The sequence below is a fragment of the Canis lupus genome, chromosome 38, assembly GCF_011100685.1.
Source record: "Canis lupus familiaris isolate Mischka breed German Shepherd chromosome 38, alternate assembly UU_Cfam_GSD_1.0, whole genome shotgun sequence".
NCBI classification, from domain to species: Eukaryota; Metazoa; Chordata; class Mammalia; order Carnivora; family Canidae; genus Canis; species Canis lupus.
In genome coordinates this window covers 12,672,247-12,695,319 of record NC_049259.1, presented here as the reverse complement: position 1 = coordinate 12,695,319, position 23,073 = coordinate 12,672,247, and the positions used below count along the sequence as shown (strand labels likewise).

At 38.9% G+C, this 23,073-nt stretch overlaps 1 protein-coding gene across 29 annotated transcripts in view; it reads left to right on the top strand.

The window, feature by feature from the left end:
• Nucleotides 1–23,073, top strand: part of ESRRG (estrogen related receptor gamma) — a 615,477-nt gene that overhangs the window by 437,253 nt on the left and 155,151 nt on the right. For all 29 annotated transcript variants that reach the window (XM_038586153.1, XM_038586131.1, XM_038586130.1 and 26 more), the window contains one exon: nucleotides 891–1,306. In XM_038586153.1, coding sequence (XP_038442081.1) covers nucleotides 891–1,306 — 416 coding nt within the window. The remainder of the gene's footprint in view (nucleotides 1–890; nucleotides 1,307–23,073) is intronic.

The window sequence follows — 23,073 nt, the reverse complement described above, 5'->3', positions numbered from 1 at the left end:
AATATAACACAAAGCATCAGATTTATGGACTCACAGGTATAGGAAGGCTCCCATGGCTTTTCTTGATTCATCTCTTAAACAATGGCAAATCACACATGCAAGCACACGCACATATGTATTAATCAGTGTTGGTGATGGTTTCACTAAGTTTTGTGGGCTCTAGGATATCGTCCTTACACGTGGGGTGGAATTTTATACTTGAGGTCTTTCTCTATCCCTAAACAGCTATGAAATAGAGCAATTTAAATAAAGAAGCAAAGTGATTGAGGATATATTCCCTATGTGTCTTAGATCAATAAAAGACAGTTATGGAATCGTGTTGATAAACAGTAATTACAGAGCTGAGGAATCCTCGGTTTGGTCTCGAAAATAAAAGTTTGGATTCTGCTGACAGTAAAATGACTGTGGCCTGGGAACACGGAAGGGAAAAGTAGAGGGAGGATAAATCCAATTTTGGAAATGATACACGGTCTTTTAAATCACTCCTCTTCCATGGGTAAATTTAGAATCTAGAGTGTTGATTTAGATATTGACAGTGGTTCTCCAGGAGAAAGGTAAAATAAAAGGAATTGGACCCGTTAGAGGTTTTGTTTATGGCCTGTCTGGGCCCCCTGATGTAACCCTGTCATGCCCTTATGCTGATTACCTTCTTGTAGAACAAGAGATATCGACTAGAGAATGAATGATGTGTAATCCCAGCTCTTAGGCAGTGCTCTCAAAGAGCAATGTCTTTAACACATGAATTCTTTTTTTTTTCCTCCTTTCATCCTTCCCTATGACTTTCTCTATTTTTTTTTTTCACTTTCTCCTTTTCTCTACCTCTTTTGGTCTCTGTGTTTGACACTCTCTCCCTTTTTCTCTCTCTCCGTTTGTATCTCCCTACATCTCAGGCTTCTCTGCAGAATGTCAAACAAAGATCGACACATTGATTCCAGCTGTTCGTCCTTCATCAAGACGGAACCCTCCAGCCCGGCCTCCCTGACGGACAGCGTCAACCACCACAGCCCAGGTGGCTCTTCAGACGCCAGCGGGAGCTACAGTTCAACCATGAATGGCCATCAGAACGGACTTGACTCGCCACCTCTCTACCCTTCTGCTCCTATCCTAGGAGGTAGTGGGCCTGTCAGGAAACTGTATGATGACTGCTCCAGCACCATTGTTGAAGATCCCCAGACCAAGTGTGAATACATGCTCAACTCGATGCCCAAGAGACTGTGTTTAGTGTGTGGTGACATCGCTTCTGGGTACCATTATGGGGTAGCATCATGTGAAGCCTGCAAGGCATTCTTCAAGAGGACGATTCAAGGTTAGTGTTGCACCTGAGGGTACCCTACCCTCTTCCAACCTCATGTGCTGGTTGGCTGGTTGGGTGGTTTTTCTTAATTCTTATCCTTGTTAATCAAGTTGTGCAGTCTTCATTCTGTCTTGAGTACAAAATAGAAATAGATTCCAATAGCTTGCAGAGGTTTTATAGAATAAACTCCCCCAGGTATGCCCCCTATCAATTCTGCTTTCACCATTAAGCTCTAATGAGGGAATGATACTGAGCTTTGGGGAAAAAAACAAAACAAAAAAACAAAACAAAACAAAACGCACTGCTATTATCAGAGCAATGTGAGTCTGTATAGCAACTAAGCAAATACACACTGGATCAGTAGTCTTTTTTTGCTCTTTGGTTCTTCTTGCAGATGATGGAAATAATAAATACTTTAGAGAAGTGGTTTTGAAACTTGGGCGGGCATCAAAATCACCTTGCGATCTGGTTAAAATGCAGATCACCAGGCCCTACCCCCAGAGATTCTGACTCATTACATCTGGAATAAAAGCCCAAGAATTTATAGTTCTAACAAATTCCCACCTGATGCTGATGCTGCTGGTCCAGGAACCATGTTTTAAGAACCACTACTCTAAACAAATATAACTGTCTACTACTTTCCTACTTTCCCTATGGTTGGATATACTTTCCTCACCTTTTTAATGAATTTGTAAAAAAAAAAAAAAATCTTCCAAATTATTCCTAATTATAAAATGTATCTGCAACATATATGAGATATACTCACACCTTTATGGATAACCATATAAATGTAGAAAAATAGGGCTGAAATTTGTATCTGCTCCTTTAAGCTAGTAACTCACAAATACAGAGCTCCGCTCATGTTAAAAGCTGTAGATCTATATTCTTACAGGAAATTATAATTTTCACTTTTTAAGTGTGATGCACTTTTGAAGAAATTAGGGGAAGGAAAGAATAATTGTTTGTTGAGGATCCTCTGCTCCCCAGGGATTCTGTTCTTAGTGGTTTAGAAAATGTTTTCTTCTTAATAAGAACTTTTGGATACATGTGCGTTTTCCCACATATCAGTGATTCTCATCCTTTCCAGCTCACTGGAATCACCAGGAGACTGAAAAAATATTGATGCCAGGGCTCATACCACTAAATTCTGAATGAATTGGCTTTAGGTGTGGACAGGGCGAGGTGGGGATTTTTGAAAGCTTCCTACTTAATGCTCAGGTAAAGCCAAGGTTAAAAATCACCACCCACTACTGTGCTGGGTTCTATGAGTGAAGTGTTTCTCAAAGTATGGCCAGTGAACCTACGGTATCAGTATCACCTGGGAATTTATTAAAAATGCAAATCCCCAGGCTTCATCCCAGATTACCTCAGTTGGTGTCTCTGGGGGTGAGCTCAGCTCAGTGCAGTTTTTCAAGACCTCTTAAGTCTTACGTAATAGATAATTCAGCCTAACTTTTCATAGCCTTTCGGAGTTTTAGCTGAAGAACACAAGCCAAGTTATGGAGTTCATAAGAATTATGTAAATATTTTAATATTTTAATGTATAGTTTTTATGTATCTTCATATTTTGTGGCTCGTCACTGCCATATTTATTAGCATTTTCCGACACAAATCCTTCATCCGCTGGATCTCTCTTTTTTCTCACCTGTAAATTGAAGGCATTAATACCTACCTCATGGAACGTTTTAAGGATAAAATGAAAAGTGAAATTGTAGGTAGAGTAAAAATAGTGGTGGTCCATATGCAGAGCTTCCTTAGACTCTTGCGCATTTGAAAAATATCTTGAGCCTCCTTACTAGCATTGTAAAACTTGGAAATGAGAACACAATTCAAATCTTTGGGTTCTTACTAGCCATTGTCCAGAGGTATTAGAATACTTTTATTGCAGAGTATCTAAAATTCACACTGTTAGTAATTTGATTTTGTTTATTCAGTTTATGCAGCTCTGGAATAACTACGCAAAGATAAGCAAATATTTTGGGATGAATTAACAAATGCTGTGTATGCTGATATAAGCATGAGATTCACACTAGGAAAACCTCTCCCCTTTACTCAACAAATATTTACTGTGAACCTACTGTGAGCCAGACATGAGTACGCTGTCTGGACAGTGTTAACATCTTTCTAACATTTTATTGAAGCTTTGTTCTCAAACATTTGTGCACTGAGGAGGATTCCTCTACCAGCCTCTCCTGTCTTGAGGGAATACCAAATTTTTAGGATGGGGGCAGTGGGTAGTGGTTAAACTTCTTGGTCCTTAGTATTTTCCAAAGATAGAACAACTGTGAAACAATTTCCTTATAGTTTTTTTTTAAATCATAGTGTTTAGATATTAATAGCTATGCAATAGTTATTTACTGAGCAATAACTGGAATAGAGCAATTGGAATTCTATGCCTGATTTTTCCTTAGGATGCTGAAATGCTACCAAAAGCTTAACAGAGCAAAGCACAGGGTGGTTCTTGGCATTGATGTATAGTGCTCAGTTTTACTCCATATTGGAGAGAGCAACTTTCAAGGGTTTTGAGCAGGAGACAGAGATGTCACTGTCCAGATTAGCACTCTGGACTTGCCCACCTGGCTGTGTTTGTAGCTGGCAGCTGGGCAGCACTCCGTAAGGCTACCCTGCTAGCTACATCAGCAGGCATCACACCGTGGCGCTCACTTAGCCCCAAAAAGGCAGTGAGGCAAATAAAGGGATTAAATTGTGAAAGTATAATGTAATAATTAGGGTGGTGATGTAAGGAAGACTGGAACCGCCCCTCCTTTCTGCGAAGTGTGATAGCGATTGAACTCCAAAGATAGGGAAAGTGGCCCTAATCTCTTGTACCATCACAGATTCTTACTCAGATGATGAAAGGACCTAGAATCTATTCTCATGCCTTGAGGCAGCAGACAGCCAAACTATCCTTGACAGATAGTGGCCTCTCCCTTCCCTCCCCGACAGCTCTTCAGGGAATAAGAGATTATGCAACTACCCTTAAGAGCAAGTCTTTCTACCCTTAGGATCAGGATAATGTCAGTGTGGCTCCTACCCCACCAGCACCTGCTGGTGCTCTTACTGGCTCCACTCAAGTGACGTGCGCACCCAAAGGCATATTCATGGGCAGTATTTCCTCTTTAGACTCTTTATTTCCTGTTGCAACAATTTATTGTTAAGATTGGTTATGCAGTATGTAATGAATATCAATTATAAAAGTTAGGCAAAGTGCCTCTTGAATTTAGAACCAAAAGAACATATATCCGGAGCACATCTTATGAAAAGTAACAGAGGCACCTGGCTCAGTGGCATAGTCGGTTGAACGTCTGATTCTTGGTTTCAGCTCAGGTCATGGTCTCAGGGTCATGAGATCAAGCCCCACATCGGGCCCCTCGCCCAGCAGGGAGTTTGCTTGAGATATTCTCTCTCTCTCTTTCTCTTTCTCTCAACCCCTCCCTCTCTCCCCACTCTCCTGCTGCCCCTCCCTGCCATGTGTGCTCTCTCCCTCTCTAAAAAAAATTTTAAAAAGTAATGAGAATTGTTCTTTTCAAAGATGAATGTGGTATTCTGATTGGGAAAAGCAGTTAATCATAAACTTCAGTGAAAACCAACCAGAAAGGCATATTTTATTGATTGACCGTTTCCAAGTTATCATTGAAAACTGTTGAATTAGGTCAGCACTTAGGGAAAAGTCAAGGTGTTTTTTTGTTTTGTTTTCTGCTGACCAAAACAGTTTTTTTAGAAGACTTTGACAGTCCTATCATCTGACAGGCTTAAAATGGCACCAGTGACTTCACTGCCACCTTCTAGGTTTTATTACTCTGATTTCTAATTCCAGTGTTAGCCAATTCATAAATGAATGGGAAATTTTCTGTGTGTGGATCTTCTCTTTAAGAGTTTTCCCTGGATTCTAGTGAAGCAAGCAAGAGCAGGGAAATATCTTTCTATGCCCCCCGAAATGTCATAGTCCATCATTTGACATATAAAATACTAACTCTCCATTTCTCCTAAGAACATAGAAGATAAATATTTATATATATTTGTATGGCTGACATCACTATTTCAGCTGCTCATTTCTGTGCAAGTGATAAGGCATTTTGTTTTTCCCCACTTTTATGAAGAGGAAATTCTATATTTAAAAAACAAGATTTGGGGGCAGCCGAGGTGGCCTTCAGCACCGCCTTCAGCCCAGGGCGTGATCCTGGAGACTCAGGATCCAGTCCCACATCAGGCTCCCTGTGTGGAGTCTGCTTCTCCCTCTGCCTGTGTCTCTACCTCTCTCTCTCTCTGTGTCTGTCATGAATAAATAAATAAAATCTTTAAAAATCAAACAGGATTTTTTTTTTGAAGATAATCATTATAGCATAGGTTTTTGGGTTCATATAAAACAAGGCCTAAATCTCAGCCCCTTAAAGGTGAGAGACCGGGGATTCATGGGTGGCTCAGTGGTTTGGCGCCTGCCTTTGGCCCAGGGTGTGATCCCAGGGTTCTGGGATCGAGTCTCACATCGGGCTCCCTGCGTGGAGCCTGCTTCTCTCTCTGCCTGTGTCTCTACCCACCCACCCTCTCTCTCTCTCTGGGTCTTTCATGAATAAATAAATAAAATCTTTAAAAAATTAAAAAAAAAAATAAAGCTGAGAGACCTTGATATCACTGTGCCTGTTTCCCAGGTGGGAATGTCTGTCAGGGTACTTGGCCCATAGTAAGTGCTCAATAAATTACTAACTTTGATTGCTATTGGCAATATGCCTGGGATACGCAAACACTGGATGGTTCAGCTATTCCAGCACAAAGGTATCCTTGATGCTAAACTAGGATGTGTAGCCTTCCTCAGATCACAGGTATCCACCTTACACTGTGATAATTAACCCCCTCTCCTTGTAGCTATTCCTCACGAAGGTGCCCTTTTATACCAGGAGGCATTTAGGTGGACTGACTGGAAATTCGATTAGTTTTATGGTGATCAATTAACTTTTTTTTTTTTTTTTTTTTTCCTGTGGTCATGGATAGGAAACTGGGTGCATCAGAGTAGGAGCCTGAATCCTGGAACTTGGTGAAATATCAGATTCCCCATTAAGCTTTGATTGTGGGATTTGGGAATGAAGTAGCAGGACATCCTTGCAGCATGAGATGTGCAGTGACCATTATGAGGATTAAGTTCATTCTGGGCATTTGTGGGACCTGACACGGGTATAGTGGCCAGCCACGTAATGTATGTATAATTTTTAGAAGTTTATAAATCAAGAGAACAAACTGCTAAGGAACATACATTCTATTCTTTTACTGGACAGACCTTCATGATGGCCTGTGAGGCCAGCTTTGCATTTTGAGTTCTCAGACTTGTAGGAATTCTGTTAGCAAGAGGAGAAAGAAGGTCAGTCCTTAGCCTAAACCTTCCCCATTTCTCTCTTCCCCTCTACCTCTCATCACTTTCTCTCATAGTGTGGACACCCTGCTCCCATGGCTAAAACCCATGGACGCTTCCAAACAGCTACCCCTTGACCATGCATGGGCCTCATAAGGTGCATACAAGCAGTCCAGGGCACATTCTGGAGGATGGACCCAGGAGAGAGGCCCACACAGGCCTTAGCATGGGGCTTAGCCACAGAATTTGAGGGTCCCAGGAACTGGGAATCATGGAATTGCAAGGGAGTTGGTTCCAGTTGGTCTTGTCCCCTTAGCCTGTGGAAGGGGCCCTTGCACTGTAAATGCCTTCTGAAGCCCAGGGCCTTCGGGTGGGACTTTTTTTGTCCAAGTCTAAAGGTGACACTGATAAGAGCCTAAACATCTCCTGAAACATGGGGCATTAAAGATGAGGCATTTGCCTGCTAGGCATCGGCTAAGGCTGTGGGCATGGCCTGTGGATCTGATATGCTAACTGCTCTCCACACGGAACTGCTGACTTTCCTGAAACAGGTGGGCTAGTCCTAGAGGATTTTTCCTGGGCCTCATGTTTTCTTTGCCGTAAAGTGCTATTTTGGTCTTAGGATAGAATATTTACCACACTGGAGGAAAAAGAAACTTACAAATTGAGTGTCTGAACATCCTATGAACCTTACAAAAGAAAATCATAAAATATTATCTATATAACTTAAACAGTATTTGGAGAAAATAATTACCCCAGTTGACATGTGGCTGCTTTAAAACTCTGGTATGTCCTGAGATTGAAACTCAAAATACTATGGAAATGTTTAAATTGATTTGAAGAATCTCGGGGGTGATCAGTTTGGATGCAGGGTTAACTTAAATATTGATATTAATATTTACCAAAGAAATAGCGTGTACAGTTTATTTGCTTGAACTCAGAGCTTGCTCTGTTAAAGTTTCATTGGCTTTTCCACTTTTTATTGCATTTGATGGCAATTTTGTATGATTTTTAGAAATACATTAATGTTGCCAAACTCCCACTATTTTGTTAACTTCAGTGTTTATTTTAATAGTAAAATTTAGTATTACACACTCTTTTTGGTGGTAAAGAATATGTGTTATGTGAATGGATGTTTTAGAGAACTACATAGTTTACAGATTTATCTCTCTCTGTTTTGACTTAATGAACCCACTTCTTGGGATAAATAAGTAGTGGTTTCTTTTCCCTGGTTTGTTCTGACTTTTAGGAATAGACCTAAATTGTCAGCACTTCGGAAGTTGTTTTAGAGCCAGACAGTAAATATCTTAGGATCAGGGGGGTCACTTCTGTGTTACATACTCAGCTTGTCTGTGTTTTATTTTTTAAAGCTGTTTAAGAATATAAAATCTCTGAGTTTGGGGCCTCACAGAAACATGCCTAGGGCCCGATTTGACTGCTGGGTAACTGCCAGACCAAAACACCCCAGTTCATCTTCCTGGTAGGCAACATTGACTACCAAGATTTTCATCCCAGAGGACTTCTTTAGGCAATTTTACATATATATCTTTTGTTTAACCTGGAAGCAAGTGCTTTATCGTGATGATCTCTTAAGTGCATCATCTCAGTTTTCAGAATGTTTTTACTTTTTCAGGGATCAGATATTTCTAGTCTCTTATTACTGTTCACCATGACATATTTGTATGTATTAGCTAGCTAATCAGAAAACAGAATCAATATAAATTAAAATAAAGTAGCCTTTAGAATGGCTGACAAAAAGTTGGGTCACGGGTTGTATAAAAATAAGGCTGATTATTTTCAGAGATTAAATTGGATGGTTGATCTTTGATCAAAGAAAAGAAAATAGAACATTTAACTAAAAAAAAAAAAAAAAGGACATTTAACTACCCTCACTATATTTTTGTCCTTCAGATATTAGGAACTTAAATTTGTGACACGACAATCTCTGGTGTCATTTGCGTATTTTTTAAACGCTTCATTATGTTACAATATTTTGAAAGGTTCCATGCACAGCCCCTCATCCTGATGTGGGGCTCGATCTCACAACCCTGAGATCATGACCTGAGCCGAAATCAAGAGTCAGATGCTTAGTGGACTAAGCCACCCAGATGTCCCTATTTTTATTCATTTAAAAAGGACATGTGTAGTAATAGTATCACTAATTTTTAAAAGTACAATAGTTACAACTAATAGAAGGACCAACTTTTCAGTAATCTTTAAAACTTAGCTCTATCTTTGTACTTTCACTAGAGTTCTGATGTATCTGTAACATTAATATATTCTCCATTGATTCTACTCTGATATGACCTACATTATAGAATCAGAAAAAATAAGTATGTAATTCTGGACTATCTTTACATATGCATACATAAGAGGCTATGCTTTACTTTATTTATTTTTGTAAACTTCCTTCCTTGAATAAAACTCTCTGCACTGGGGATTTCTGGGGTGGCTCAGAGGTTTAGTGCCTGCCTTTGGCCCAGGGCATGATCCTGGAGTCCCGGGATCGAGTCCCACATGGGGCTCCCTGCATGGAGCCTGCGTCTCTCTCTCTCTCTCTCTTTCCTTTCTCTCTCTCTCATGAATGAATAAAATCTTAAAAAAAAAAAAAACAAAAACCTCTGCACTCAGAAAACACAATCAATTTCCCATGGTTCACCTGAGCTAGTATCCTCAGAAGTAGGGAAGGAAGGGATTGATTGTGGCATGAGGCCTGGTACTCTGGTTCCAGTGTGGCAACATCTCAAATGGTGACCCACCTGGGCCACCCAAACCTGTTCCTGATTCAGTCACTCTCATGGGAAGGAAGCATGTGCATTGCCATTTCTTCTAAGGATTTTGTTGGTGAGTAATTTTCTTTTCTTAGCCTATCACAGCCTACCACTTGTCAAATCTTAAACGCCTCCCAGGACTCCACACCAACCCTCCTCTTGGCAAGTAACGGTCGGTTGAGAAGGACTTTTTGTAGTTTACATGCTCAAGTCTGAGGGACTACCTAAGGATTGGTTCCAATTAATTCTTCAAAAATCCCATTTGCCTTCCTGTCTTTTAGCAAGGAAGATTTTTACATTTGTGATGGACTTCTTAGGAAGTGGGATGTGGCTGATACTTGGTCTGCAGATCAGTGGACTTTCTTCTGAGCACCTGCCACCCTGGGTCACCCTAGTATTATCTGATGACTGTTTTGATGAAGGGCTGGAGGCTGTTTTTTTGATTACTAGATAAACTGCCCAGCAAAGGTATCAGTTGCTTCTTTTTCCATTCTGATAGCTTTCATTCTTTCATTCTTGTTCTTTTTGACCCATAATCAGGCCCTGACAAATAAGGCCTGTTTTGTTCAGAGCAACAACTGATAAATTACCTTGTTAGAATAGCCCTAGTAGGGCAGCCCGGGTCGCTCAGCGGTTTAGCGCCACCTTCAGCCCAGGGCGTGATCCTGGAGACCCGGGATCGAGTCCCATGTCAGGCTCCCTGCATGGAGCCTGCTTCTCCCTCTGCCTGTGTCTCTGCCTTTCTCTCTCTCTCATGTGTATTCTCATGAATAAATAAATAAAATCTTAAAAAAAAAAAAAAAGAGACTAGCCCTAGTAGCTATAATAGGAAGGATACTTTGTGCTTTATAGTTTTCAAGATGCATGTTTTCTTACATATGTTAAAGTAATGACATGATAAGACCCTTCTTCTAGGGTCTTATTCAAAGGGTCAAATTCAGAATTGGTTATGGTTAAATCCAAGTAGAGCAAATTACAACATTTACCCCAAAGGTAGGAAAGAAGACAAAAGAAAAAAAAATGAGTGATGAGATTTCTGTTGTCCCAGGTTCCTTTTTAAAAATATTTTATTTATTTATTTATTTATTTATTTATTTATTTATTTATTTATTTATTTATTTATATTTATATTTTTATTTTTAAGTAGGCTCCATGTCAGGTGTGGAGCCCAATGTGGGGCTTGAACTCATGACTCTGAGATCAAGACTTGATCTGAGATCAAGTTGGATGCTTAACTAAGCCATCCAGGTGCCCCTTTCTGGTTGCTACTCATGTGAATGTGGGTCACTTTGGTAATCAGTTGTAGGAGTACATGTCTCAACATGATTTAATGGGCCTCCCAGGAAAGGAAGCATCAGTACCTTGTTAAAATTCAAGTTTTGGAGGCTGTGAAGCAGGTTGTGAGGAATGGCAGGGTGGGGCTTCATGGATGGGTCAGACTTTTTTTCTTTACTGTTAAAGGGCAGTGGTTTGTTTTTCTGATATATTACTTGATAAACTTAGATAATATCTTAGATGTGGTAAAGTGCACAGACTGCATTAATTCCCTTTCTTTTGAAGTTGTTGATAATGAGATGCAACAATGTGAAGGCCTAGTCATTGCAACTCACTTAGACAACTTTTAAAAGTTTCACGTCAAAGCAAAGTTAGGTAAAAGATGCTGGCAAAGTATTGTAATTGACACTTAAAGTAAATACATGTTTACATTGATAAGAAATGATGTTTAAACATTTATTTCTTCATATTTATTTTATTTTTATGGTGGTAAAAATCACATGACAAAATACACATAACAAAAAATGCATATGACAAAAACATAGAACATAAAAATTTCTATCTTTACTATTTTTAAGTGTACAGTGTATTGGTGTTAATCATATGTAAGTAATTGCACAAAAGATCTTTAAAACTTTTTTTATCTTGCAAAACTGAAATTCTCTACATCAATTAACTCCCCATTTCCCTCTCCCTCAGCCTCTGGGTACCACTTTTTTACTTCCGGTGAGTTTGGCTGCTTTTACTTGCCATATTGGAATCATGTAGTATTTGTCTTTTTGTGATTGGCTAATTGCAGTTAGCACAATGTCCTCAGGTTATCCGTGTTGTAATATATGATGGGATTTCCTTCTGTTGTAAAGCTGAATAATATCCCATTATATGTCTGTACCACACTTGCTTTATCCATTCCTTGATCCAAAGACAGTAGGTTGTTTCTGCCTCTTGGCTCTTGTGAACCATGCTGTGGGGAACAAGGATGTAGAAATATCTCTTTGAGATCCTGTTGTTGATTTCTTGGATATTTACCCAGAAGTGAGATTGCTGGATCATATGGTAATTCTGCTGTTAATTTTTTGAGGAATCTTCCTCTTGACTGGCGTTCCACAGTGGCTGCATCATTTTCCTTTCCCACTGACATTGCACAGTGGTTCTAATTTCTCTGTGTCCGTTTAGGCACTTGTTATTTCCTCCCCCCCCCTTTTTTTTTTGATAGTGGCCATCCTCGTGAATATAAAGTGAATGTTTAAATATTTTGGGAGAGTTTCAGATAATCCCTGAATTTGAAATTCTTATCTTTTACCTCCTTAGGCTGTCCGTAAATAGTTACACACATAATAGACAGTGTAAATAGTTGTTTTCAGTGTCCTGAGTTGCATACAATGCCTTTACCAATAATAATAGGTGAAGAATTTTTGAGTTTATCATCATGATAATAATAATGACTATATCCGTTTTCACAGTGTGCCACACATTGTTCTAAGTGATTCGCATTGGTTGTCCTAATTAATTCTTCCATTATTCCAAGGAGGTAGATACTATTCTTATATTATCTTATTCATCTATGTGGAACTTGAGGTACTGCGAAGTAATGCCCCAAACACAATTGGGTCTCAGGTAGCCTGAATCCAGAGCCTGGGCTCTTTACCAGTTGTTACCTGACTTGCATATTTTTTAAGCGTTGAATAATTTTAGACTGAATTTTTCTTGAGAGATTTTTAGTCCATGGGCAAAATTTTCCATTAAGTTGATAAAATAAAATAAAAATGGGGAATTAGGAATATTCCCAAAGTTATGATTAGATAATATTAAAGGCTTTTTTTTTTTTTAAAGGAGTCAGTCAGAAGTAAGCCTTAAAAAGATCTATTTTTTTTTTTTTATAATTCATTTTTGGAACTTCCCTATATATGAAGTTTGAGAGTTCAGTTCTTCAGAGCCATCATATCAGTTTTCTAGCTTAGTTCCCTGGATTTTTATCTGCTGACACTCATTTCACTACTGGATTTTTCGTTGTTAGTTTTAGATTGGCCCTAAATATGTACCTCCATACCCATCACTGATAACACTTCCCTGACTCTTTAATTCTTGATTTCAGAAGAAAAGAGGCTTATTTCTTCTCTTGTTTTGATGTGACAATGATTGTCTGCTTGTATAAACTTTGACTGCAACAGAGGGCAACTTTTTCTTTCTTATGATGATTACCAGTCAGAAGAAGGGGAGGGAAACATGATTATGTGAATGGATCTGTATTTTTAAAGAAAAAAATCTATATTCTTTGGGATTAAATCTTGTTTTATTTAGGTTTGAACAACCTTAAAGAGACAACTGTAGTCTAGTATACTTTTTAATAAAGGAGTAGCTGAGGGGCTCCTGGGTGGCTTAGTCAGTTGGTTAAGCATCTGACTCTCGATTTTGACTTAGGTCCTGGTCTCAGGATTGTGAGAGGGAGCCTGGGTCAAATACCTGGCTGGGTGTAGGGCCTGCTTGGTATTCTTTCTCTCCCTCTGTCCCTCCTCCCTAAATAAATAAATAAATAAATAAATAAATAAATAAATAAAGCTGAGTAATAATACAAAAGAAAAGAAGAGGATTTAGTACATAGGAAATTTTGATTAATTTAGAATTTAGAGCTTGAAATCTGAATGTACCTTTAGAGTGAATCTGAAAGCAGAGCGAAGTTTACATTCTAATATCCATTTTTCAGTGGCAAGCTATTAACATAGTTTTCATTTGAAGAAGATCAGAGGCAAGTACAAGAATCTTCAAAGGAATGAATCTAGCCCAAGATTTTGTCCTTGATTGCACCTTTTTTTTTTTTTCCCTTTTGCCTCCACAGCATCTTCGCTACTCCCAAGGTACCTCCTTGCTTCTGGAACGCCCTCACTGTCCCCCAGAGTCTTCCGATTATGTTTTATATGGAGAATGATTTCAAATTTTATAGATACTTAAAGCGAAAGCCCTCTAACCCCTTCTTCCATTTGTTCTTCTGGGATATTATCAACTTACTAAGATTTCCTTTGTAATATCTGCACCTAACTTGTAGGAAGTTACTTTACAGGGTTTTAAGTAAGAAAGGAAATAATGGGTTATAGGCTGTACAGTATTTTTTTTTTACCATTGCAGGCTTTTGTCCATATGTTTTAAACCAGAGATTAGTAAACCAAGGCCGGGGGCCAAAATCATTTTGCTAAAGAAAGTTTTATTGGGACATAACCACACCCATCCTTGTGTTATCGGTGGCTGCTTTCATGCTTCTCCCAGATTGCTGAAGAGTCACAGTAGACACTGAATGACCTTCGAAGCTGAAATATTTAACTCTCTGGGCCTTTAAGAAAAAAAGCATGTTGGTCCTGCTGTTACATGAAGGAGTGAGAGCTTAAACAAGTGTGTCCCCTCCTCAAGGAGGCATCCCTGCCCTGCCGCCCTGGGACCATCAGCACACAGGAAGACCCCCCAGTCTCCCCTGTTAAGTTTTCCCATATGCTCTTCCTCAGCCTCCCTGAGGAAAAGCCAGGCACTCATCTGCAATCCCTATCCTAGCAGACAGTCAAGTGCACAGGTTTTATTTCAGAGAGGAAAATCTTTAGGCACAAACACTGCATGTTGGGAGCTTTCGTGGTTCTCACTTGGGCTCTCCTTGTTTTACTCTGTATCCAGTTAGCAGTCTGATCTGGGTTCCCTGACCCTTGGGGTAATTAGTGATTAAGGTCTTTTGAGTATTTGTTTGCTTCTGCTTCTTACCACATGGCTATGATTTGGAAACCAGGTCTATGCCTTTTGGCTTCCTTGCACCAGGCTGGAAGAGATTCATTGCCTCACATTTCCGTACTTCTGCACTGAGAACTAACTCCTGGCCACTTGTAGAGCCCCTTTAGCTCGTCTGCTTCCTGAATCCCTTCCCTGAGTGTAAATACAACGTTGTGATTATTGTTGAGAATCAATGCTCATTCCGTGTCAGACACTCTGCTGGGCACCTTGAATACATGACTTCGTTTGATTTTCAAAGTAGCGCCATAAAGGTATTCGTTGATATGACCCATTACCATTTCATTCCTGATGAAGGTAACTTCAAATAAATAAATTTATTTATTTTTAAAAGATTTTAGTTATTCATGAGAAACCCACACACACACAGAGGCAGAGATATAGGTAGAGGGAGAAGCAGGTATCCCTTTCGGGGAACCTGATGCAGGACTCAATTCCAGGAACCCGGACCCAAGCCAAAGGCAGACGCTCAACCACTGAGCCACCCAGGTGTCCTGGTAACTTCAAATTTAAAAGCTCTCCCTGACTCATACAAAAAAAAAAAAAATCTTAGAACCACCACTTGACTCCAGTTTGACTCCTATCTTACAATCATTGTTATACTGCCTCCTACAGGTTAAGTACAGAGCAGTTACTGTCATTGTGTCCAGCAGGATTTCCCCAAATCTGTATCAACTTTGGAGGATGCAGATAGATACCGTTGAATACATCAACTTGATCTTGAAAGAAGGAAGTCTCTAATACCAATATCTCAGTTCTCACAAAGTTCTTGGCACACTGATGACATTTGAGAACAGAAGCATTTAAGGATAAATTTAGGAAAAGATGTGCTTGCTTTTACTTGTTAGAGGTACAAGGAAAACTTCAGGATTGGTATGAAGTCAGATTTCCTATTTTAAGAGTCAGTTGCTTTTGGGGTGCCTGGCTGGCTCAGTTGAAAGGTGACTCTTGATCTCGGGGTCATGAGTTTGAGCCCCACATTGGGTGTAGAGGTTACTTAAAAAAATTAAAAATTTACAAATTTTAAAAAGTCAGTTTCTTTGTCACATAGGGTATAATCCTAATGCTTCTGTGCTTATCATATGGACTTCCGTTGACATAATGCTTCTATACCTGTCATATGGACCATTTGATAACTGCCACTGCAAAAAGTACATTTCTATTCAAAGGTAATGGCTGCATTAGACTTTAGTCTAATTAAGAAATTAGCATTTCTTTCCTTCGCTTAAAGTATTTGTTAACAAACTGTTTTTTTTTTTTTTTTGGTTGTTTGTTTTTAAAAAAGAGATAAGCAAACCCCTCAAAGTTGTTTAAAATTGTAGGTAGAGAAAAGACATGTAAAAGTTGATGTTGAATACTGAGTGCAGTAAGTTTGGGGGCTATGGTTAGCTCAAATATAATGTCTTTCTTGTGGCAGTGGTCATCTTTGAACTTTTTTATAAATACTTGTGTGACACCATCCCTACTCTGTCAGAGCTTAAAAACTGAGATGCAGTAGCTGTGCACATCACGTAGGGTCTGCAGAAGACCTAGTTGCCTTTTCCAAGAAGATGTCATCACATCAAAGCTAAAAAACATTGGATTTCTGGTTACCCCGGATGAGCGATATTTGTATTCTCCATCATTTTCATCAGTGACTGTGCTTTTGTTATACGCGTATTCCCTTCTTACGTGCATTTCAGAACACATCCTCCTGAATATAGATTACTTTTTCTTCCTATCATGAACAATAGCATTATTTTGGGATCTTTAAAATGCATTGTTTACAACCTGACACCTGTTGCTCTGGTGACATGGTCTGTTTGGTTTCTGTGGAATTAAACCAGCCACAAACCATAGTGGTACAGAGACAAGTCGAGGGATTTCTTTTTGAGGTGTTGAGAGATTCCATTCCCCAAAAGCAACCCTATCCTGTCCCACAGCTGCCCTTGTACCATAAGTCTGACAACAGCAAAAGACAATGCCAAGATCCACCCTTATTTTACCACTCTAAGGCATCAAAATTTCCTTTCCAACCAGCAACAATAGCAACAACGACAGCTCCACAAAGCACACTGTCAGAAGATAGGAATTTCATTTTTTATTTCTGTTGCAAACAACAGTCAATTAATTACTTTTAAAAGATTGAAGTCCAGCAGCATTGCATCATAGTTAAGAGCACAGACTTTGGAACCCAGAGTGCCTGGGTTCACATTCTGATTCTTGGTCTTGGTGCCTTAATTGTCTCATCTGCCCAATGGGGTTCGTATCTGTAAAACACATAAAATAGTGTAGGTATTGATATGCATATTTTAATGGGTACATTTAGGGAGGATTGGACTGGATGTCAGGATAGTTTTTTGTTGTTTGTGTTTTGTTTTGTTTTTTGTTTTTTGTTTTTTTTTTTTGCAATTAACTATCCCATATCCTTGTAAGGAAGGTCCAGCGATCATAGGTTAATCAGTTAATCAGTACATATTACCTGCCTATGAACTCTATAAAACAAGGAGGCCAAACCAACTGGAATTTGGGTTTTCCTCAAATTGTAAAATCCTTTAAATTTGTGTTGCTAATACCCAATGATATAGTGTTGGAAGATTCCTATCAGTTTTATTCTGTCTCATTAACTATACTTAACTTTGTTTGATGAATAATTTGGGGCTGAATGCTAAAATGAGGGAACGAGGAACAGGATCACTAAAAATCAAGTCAACAGGTAATGAGTGGCTTCCTGGTCATTGACTTGACACATTCTTTTGGACACAAGAGATTCCAAGGGGTGTAAGTCCCTGTCCTCAAGAATATACAGTTGGAAGAGGGGGTAGGTAATTCAGTAGACACAAATAATAAAGTATGTTGAGTTGTAAGAGAAGGACCCATGTGAAGACAAGTGTGAGATGAATTAGTTATACCCACAAGGACTCAGTCTTGTGGGCTCTGGGAAAGCTTCATTGAAGACACAATAAATGAAGCACGTGAAAAGGACCAGAAGGAAAGATAATGCTGCTTCCTAGGAATTTGGAGTAATTCAGGGTACATGTCAGATGAGGGGTTGGGCTGGGGCTAGGGATAGAAATTGACCTGAGACTGTGGGAAGGGATAAGGCTGAGGTGGGATTTTGAAGAGCTTTGTACATCCTTTACCCTCGATTATAATCAGATTACACCCAGTGATATGCAGTTTATGAGCTCCAGCATAGTGACAAGAAATGCTCACAAAATGTGGTTGATGTCTCGGAAATTCACTTCTTAGGCAATTTGGTGCTTTAAAAAAATGACTTGAGTTACTATCTTTCTCCCTCTCCTTCTAGTATCCGTAAAATATAGCCACGTACACTGGAGTTGTTAGCAAGACAAAATTTTCTTTCAGCTTCTCTGGGTGAATGGCTTATTCATTTTCAAACTCTTGCATAAATCTGAGGAAAGTTGTAATATTCTCAAACTCGAGATTTAGGTCTCAGAGTGAAAGTATTTAGTAATTGATGAAATCTTACAATGTCTCTCCCTTTTGTTCTTAGAAGGTTAAACAACATGATCTATGATTTTAATACCTATAGTTCATGTAATTCTTACAGTGTTAGAAAGTACACTTGATTGTTCCTTTTTATATCTTAGTAATCCGAGAGTAGTGAAGGTAAAGTAACTAGTTCAAATTCACACGGCTAATGAACGGCACAGTTGTAATTTGGACCTTCATCTGCCGTTGCTCTTCTTCCTCTCCTCTCCTCCTCTGCCTTCACTCATTCATTTCCAGATGTCTTTTTTTTTTTTTAAGAGTTTTATTTATTTTGAGAGAGAGAGAGAGTACACAAGCAAGGGAGGAGCAGACTCCCTGCTGAGCAGGGAACCCAATGTGGGGCTCAATCTGTGGACTCCAGGATCATGACCTGAGCTGAAGACAGAAGCTCAACTGACTGAGCCACCCAGGTGTCCTCCAGATGTCTCTTAAACCTTATGCAAGATAGTAAATTAAGGATGGACATGCAGTAGGCATACAATAACTTGTTCCACCTTTTCTTTGAGATGAATATGTACAGTGCCTAGTGTTTAGTCAATAGTTGTGGAATGAAAGCAATAAAAGACTGTCCATGTTTTTAGATTTGGGGAAAACTAAAGTAGGATATGTTTTGTTTAACCTTGAAAGAAATATCAAGACTAAACAGTCCCCCCTCAATTTTATACCACCATTTTCCTGCTAGTCTATTTCTATTTTTAATTTTAAGGTTTATTTTTAGAGGTGGAAAATGTGCATGGGAGTGGGAGAGGAGGAGGAGAGAGAATCTTAAGCAGACTCCATGCTCAACGTGGAGCCTGATGCAGGACTCCATCTCATGACCCTGAGATCATGACCTGAGCTGAAATCAAGAGTCAGATGTTTAACTGACTAAGCCACCTATATCCCCTCCTGCTAACCTATTTTTAATTTAATTCAACGGGTCAGTATAATACCGTGGTTAGATATATCATACAGGGAGATGGTGGGTACCCACTATAGGCTCAGTGACCCACCTAATAGGGTTCACTGGAAGGTGAAATCAGAGTATGTGATCCTGGTCTCCATTTAGTAGACACTACTCAGAGTTTATGAGCCTGCCTGCTTATGGGCTGCTTTCTCATCTTTTGGTCCTTAGAGACAAGCCATCATCTGTTCTCATGTGGGAGCTAGGTCTGAGCTTCAGCGTGAAAATGCAGCAGTCTGTGCCGATATATTATTATGGCTCTTACATACTATGTTTGTGATTATCAGAATTTAATCCTATAGAACCTAAAAGAACCAAATATCAAAAGGCTTTGTCTATACCCACTTATCTTCCACCTCATTTCTATAGAGGGTAGAGGGACAGCTAAAAGGCAAAGAACATGAGACTTTGGCATAACCCAGTATATAAAATTGCTTTGCTAAGAGCTGGATGTGACTTTTAACTGGATATTCGTTTCCTCCTACCTCAGTATGCCATAGTCTCCATGTCACAGGTGACTTGCCATCCCTTTGGGAGTCTGACACTCCCATTCCTTATAATAGTTTTGGGCATCCTCTCTTAGAGCTTGAGGCAGATTCTCAAAATGTCATCAAAGTTCTGGAGATCTTTGTAATTTGAAGGTAAATTTGAGATTTAATAATGGACAAACACCACTTGGCATCATGTCTTGTGATAAAGAGTGCAGTCAGATATTTTGGGTGAATATGAATGAAATGTAATTTGACTGGCCCCCCCTCCCCAATCAGCTCATAAAGTGACTCTATGGCAATTCTAAAGGGAGCTCCAAAAAATGTTCAGAGCAATCCCTTGGGAATAGATGTAGTGTCCCTCGGTAACTTATTTTGAAGTTTAACTTGGGATTCTTTGAAAAAATTAAAGAAGTATATGCATTGATGGAACTTTGACTTTTTTTGCTATAGATATGTAATAAATTATTATTCCATATTATATAATCCCAGTGATAGAGACTTTCAATTTCACGTCTAATGGGAAAAAAAAGGTAGTAAGGAAAAAAGAAGCATTAAAAACAAGAAAGAAAAGAAAAGGGAGAAAGGGAAATTGTATCACTGTGGAAAAACCTTTACTACTCAACAGTAGAGGGTTTTCTTTTTTTATATTTTTGATCATTTAAAACAAAAATACTACAGATTATTGGCTGCATGTTTTTAATGCTCTGTAATTGTGTACGGAGGCAAATCCCATTATTTTAAAATCACTTAATGTTGGAAAACAATTGGATAAACCCCACTTGGAATGCCCTGTGGGTCATCTCAAGCCATTTGGTTCTGTTAATAAAATTAAAACAATTGGGGGAAATATACAAATGCTTTCAAATTGGTTTTACAATTATGATGTCTGTGTGTATGAAAAGGGGGACAACTCTTAGGAAGTACATAAAGCCAAATGCATCATTACTGTGTATGAGTGATGTGAGCTGGGAGTAAGGATTTGACATATATTTTTATTTTGAGATGCCATGCTAATTTACATCATTCGGCCCTTTCACTGCCAAACTGTAAAAGTCCATTAAGTGACTGAAAGGAATATACAAATTATCCACTGGCACTCCAGGCTGGAGCTTTACATACACCCTGTTATTCTATCCGCCAGCTAGCTGCAAGATTCTATTAAGCGGTAAGTGAGAAAATTATATTGCCTACAAACTAATTGTACAAAAGACTCTGAAATAAGTAATCAGGGCCCAGGACTTTCTGAAAAGCTGCCAGGAGATATTATAAATTGCTCTATCATTCTTGTCAGCCTGGTTTAAAAACCCAGAGCTTCCATGTTGATTTGGTTCCCTCTGCAACAGAGCTCACTTCCTGAGCTCTTGACAAAACTGGGCAAATTCCAGTCGTGTCCTCAGGAGCTGCCCAATTCAGTCCCTGGTGCCATCTCACAAATGTGTCTTGGGAAATAGCAAGCTATAATCCAAGGAAACTCTGTGTCTGAAATGAGAATCATAGCTTGTGAATAATAACTTCTGCATCCTCCTGATTGTCTGGTGTTCACATTTCGGGTGCCCACAGTTGCTATTGGAAATATTTTTGTCTAGTTTCCACTTTGCGTGAATCGAAGGAAAACAAGTGCCCTGTAGAGATCATGTGGTCTACTGGGAGCAATGTCTTTGAGCCATTACCAAAATAGATGTAACATTATTACCCAGGTGCTTGGGGCAGCACATTTTTAGGATAAAATGTGTTTTTGTTGTTGTTGTTGCATAGAAAAAGCACCAGGGAAGATATTTCAAGGGCAGAATTTGTGTAGACTCTAACATGGATCAAAGACTTTGTTGGGTGGGCGATCATAGCCAACAACAATGAACTAAGTAACTCAATGGGAGGGCTTTGAAAGTAGAGAGGTTTTCCTCCAGCAAATAAGTTCTTTAGAATAATGTTGATTTGTTTTTCAAGATATAAACCAGTGTTACTTAGTGAAATCAAGGTTATCACTCCTATATGTCAAGACTAATTTATTGAAATTTGGCTGAAGGATACCTGATTCATCGTAAACAATTTCTATACACTTAAGCCAAAAATACATCATTTGTGAAAACATTCAGGGCTGCTGTATTTTCCATCCATTCACAGTGAAATTTTTACAAAAAAATGTTTCATCGCCTATAGCTTTAGAAAGATTCCTCTACCCCAATCTTATTTATTCATTTTTCACAGCATAATTCAATCACTTGCTCCTAGATTGAGAATTCATTGACTTTCTTAGGCATAACCTCTGCATTTGTGGGAACGCATGCTAGTACTGAATCCAGAACCACTGCCCCCCACACTAAATTGTATTGTTATTTGCTACGTGTTTTATCTCCTCTGTAAGACTGTGGACTTTTCAAGAGCAGGAACTACCTCTTTCTATCCCAACCCAGCACATGATCCAAAATTACAGGCTCATTGATCAGCACTGAGGATCCAGCAATGAATAAGACAGAGCTTCTCCCTCAAGAGCTCATTCTAAGGCACTATTAAAAATTTCTCTGCCTTTGTGTTTCCCTTTGTCATAGAAGAATTCTGGAATATAATGGTTAGAAAGGAAACTAGAGTACTTCTTTATATGTGATCTGAAGCTCTCATGTGGTAATTTTACAATTTTCCTTCTTTTTTTTTGAAGAAATTTAAAAATCCTATACAATCATTCTTAGATGAGTCATTCATAGATTTAGCTATTACCGTTGAACCACTCCTAAATATTTTCTCCAATGTGGCTCCAATTCTGAGAGCACTTACTTTGTAAGTAATCCTAAGTACTATGATGAGATAAAAATTAACCCCTTTAGTGCCATCTGTCTGTATTTGGATGTTTTATTTTCCTTTTATTCTTATCCTATTCATATCAAGATGCACTTTTATTTTCTTTAAAGTCTCTTATGTTGTTGTTGTTTTGTTTCTTTCTTTTCACACTTTGCTCCCTCGAAGGCTTTGGTGTCCGCCTCCCCCCCCCCCCCCCCCAATGATCTCTTCCTGTTTGCCATGCATTTTCATTTTTGTCAAAGCTACTTTTTAAGGTTTTGAAAAACTAGGTTTCCTAACACTGTGTGTGTGTGTGTGTGTGTGTGTGTGTGTGTGTGTGTGTGTGTGGAATAGTTTTCCTAATGTTCTTAATATTGCTTCCTGATGGACATCTAGCTCACTTGACCTTGTGGACATTACTGCATGATAGCACCATAATTGGTGTTCCTAAAAATGACCTTGTGATATCAAGAAAATATAAGTTTTCCTAAGCATACTATTTTACTTATTTACTATTTTTTGGAGGAAGATTTTTCTACTGTATAAGAAATGGTCCTTGCCTCCAGGATCTTACCATCTAATGGGTAATATGCATGCAAAAAAGGTGTGACAAAATATGGCATGTCTGTATGTGATGAGAGTACGTGAAAAGATATGAGAACCAAGAAGTCATTTTCTGCTATGATGGTCTGAGAGGTTTTCATGAAAGATTTGAATGGAATTTGAGTTGAACAGTGAGCCTTGGAAGTAATTTTAAGAAGAGGGACAAAGTTAGATCATTCTCAGAGGGAAGTCTGAAGGACACAGCAAAAAATGAATAAATTGAATTGGCTGCATCAGAAAGTTCATATAAGGTAATGTTTGTAATATTGTTGGATAAGTAGATGGGAGTTATATTGGGTGGCGATTTTGTTTGCTAATCT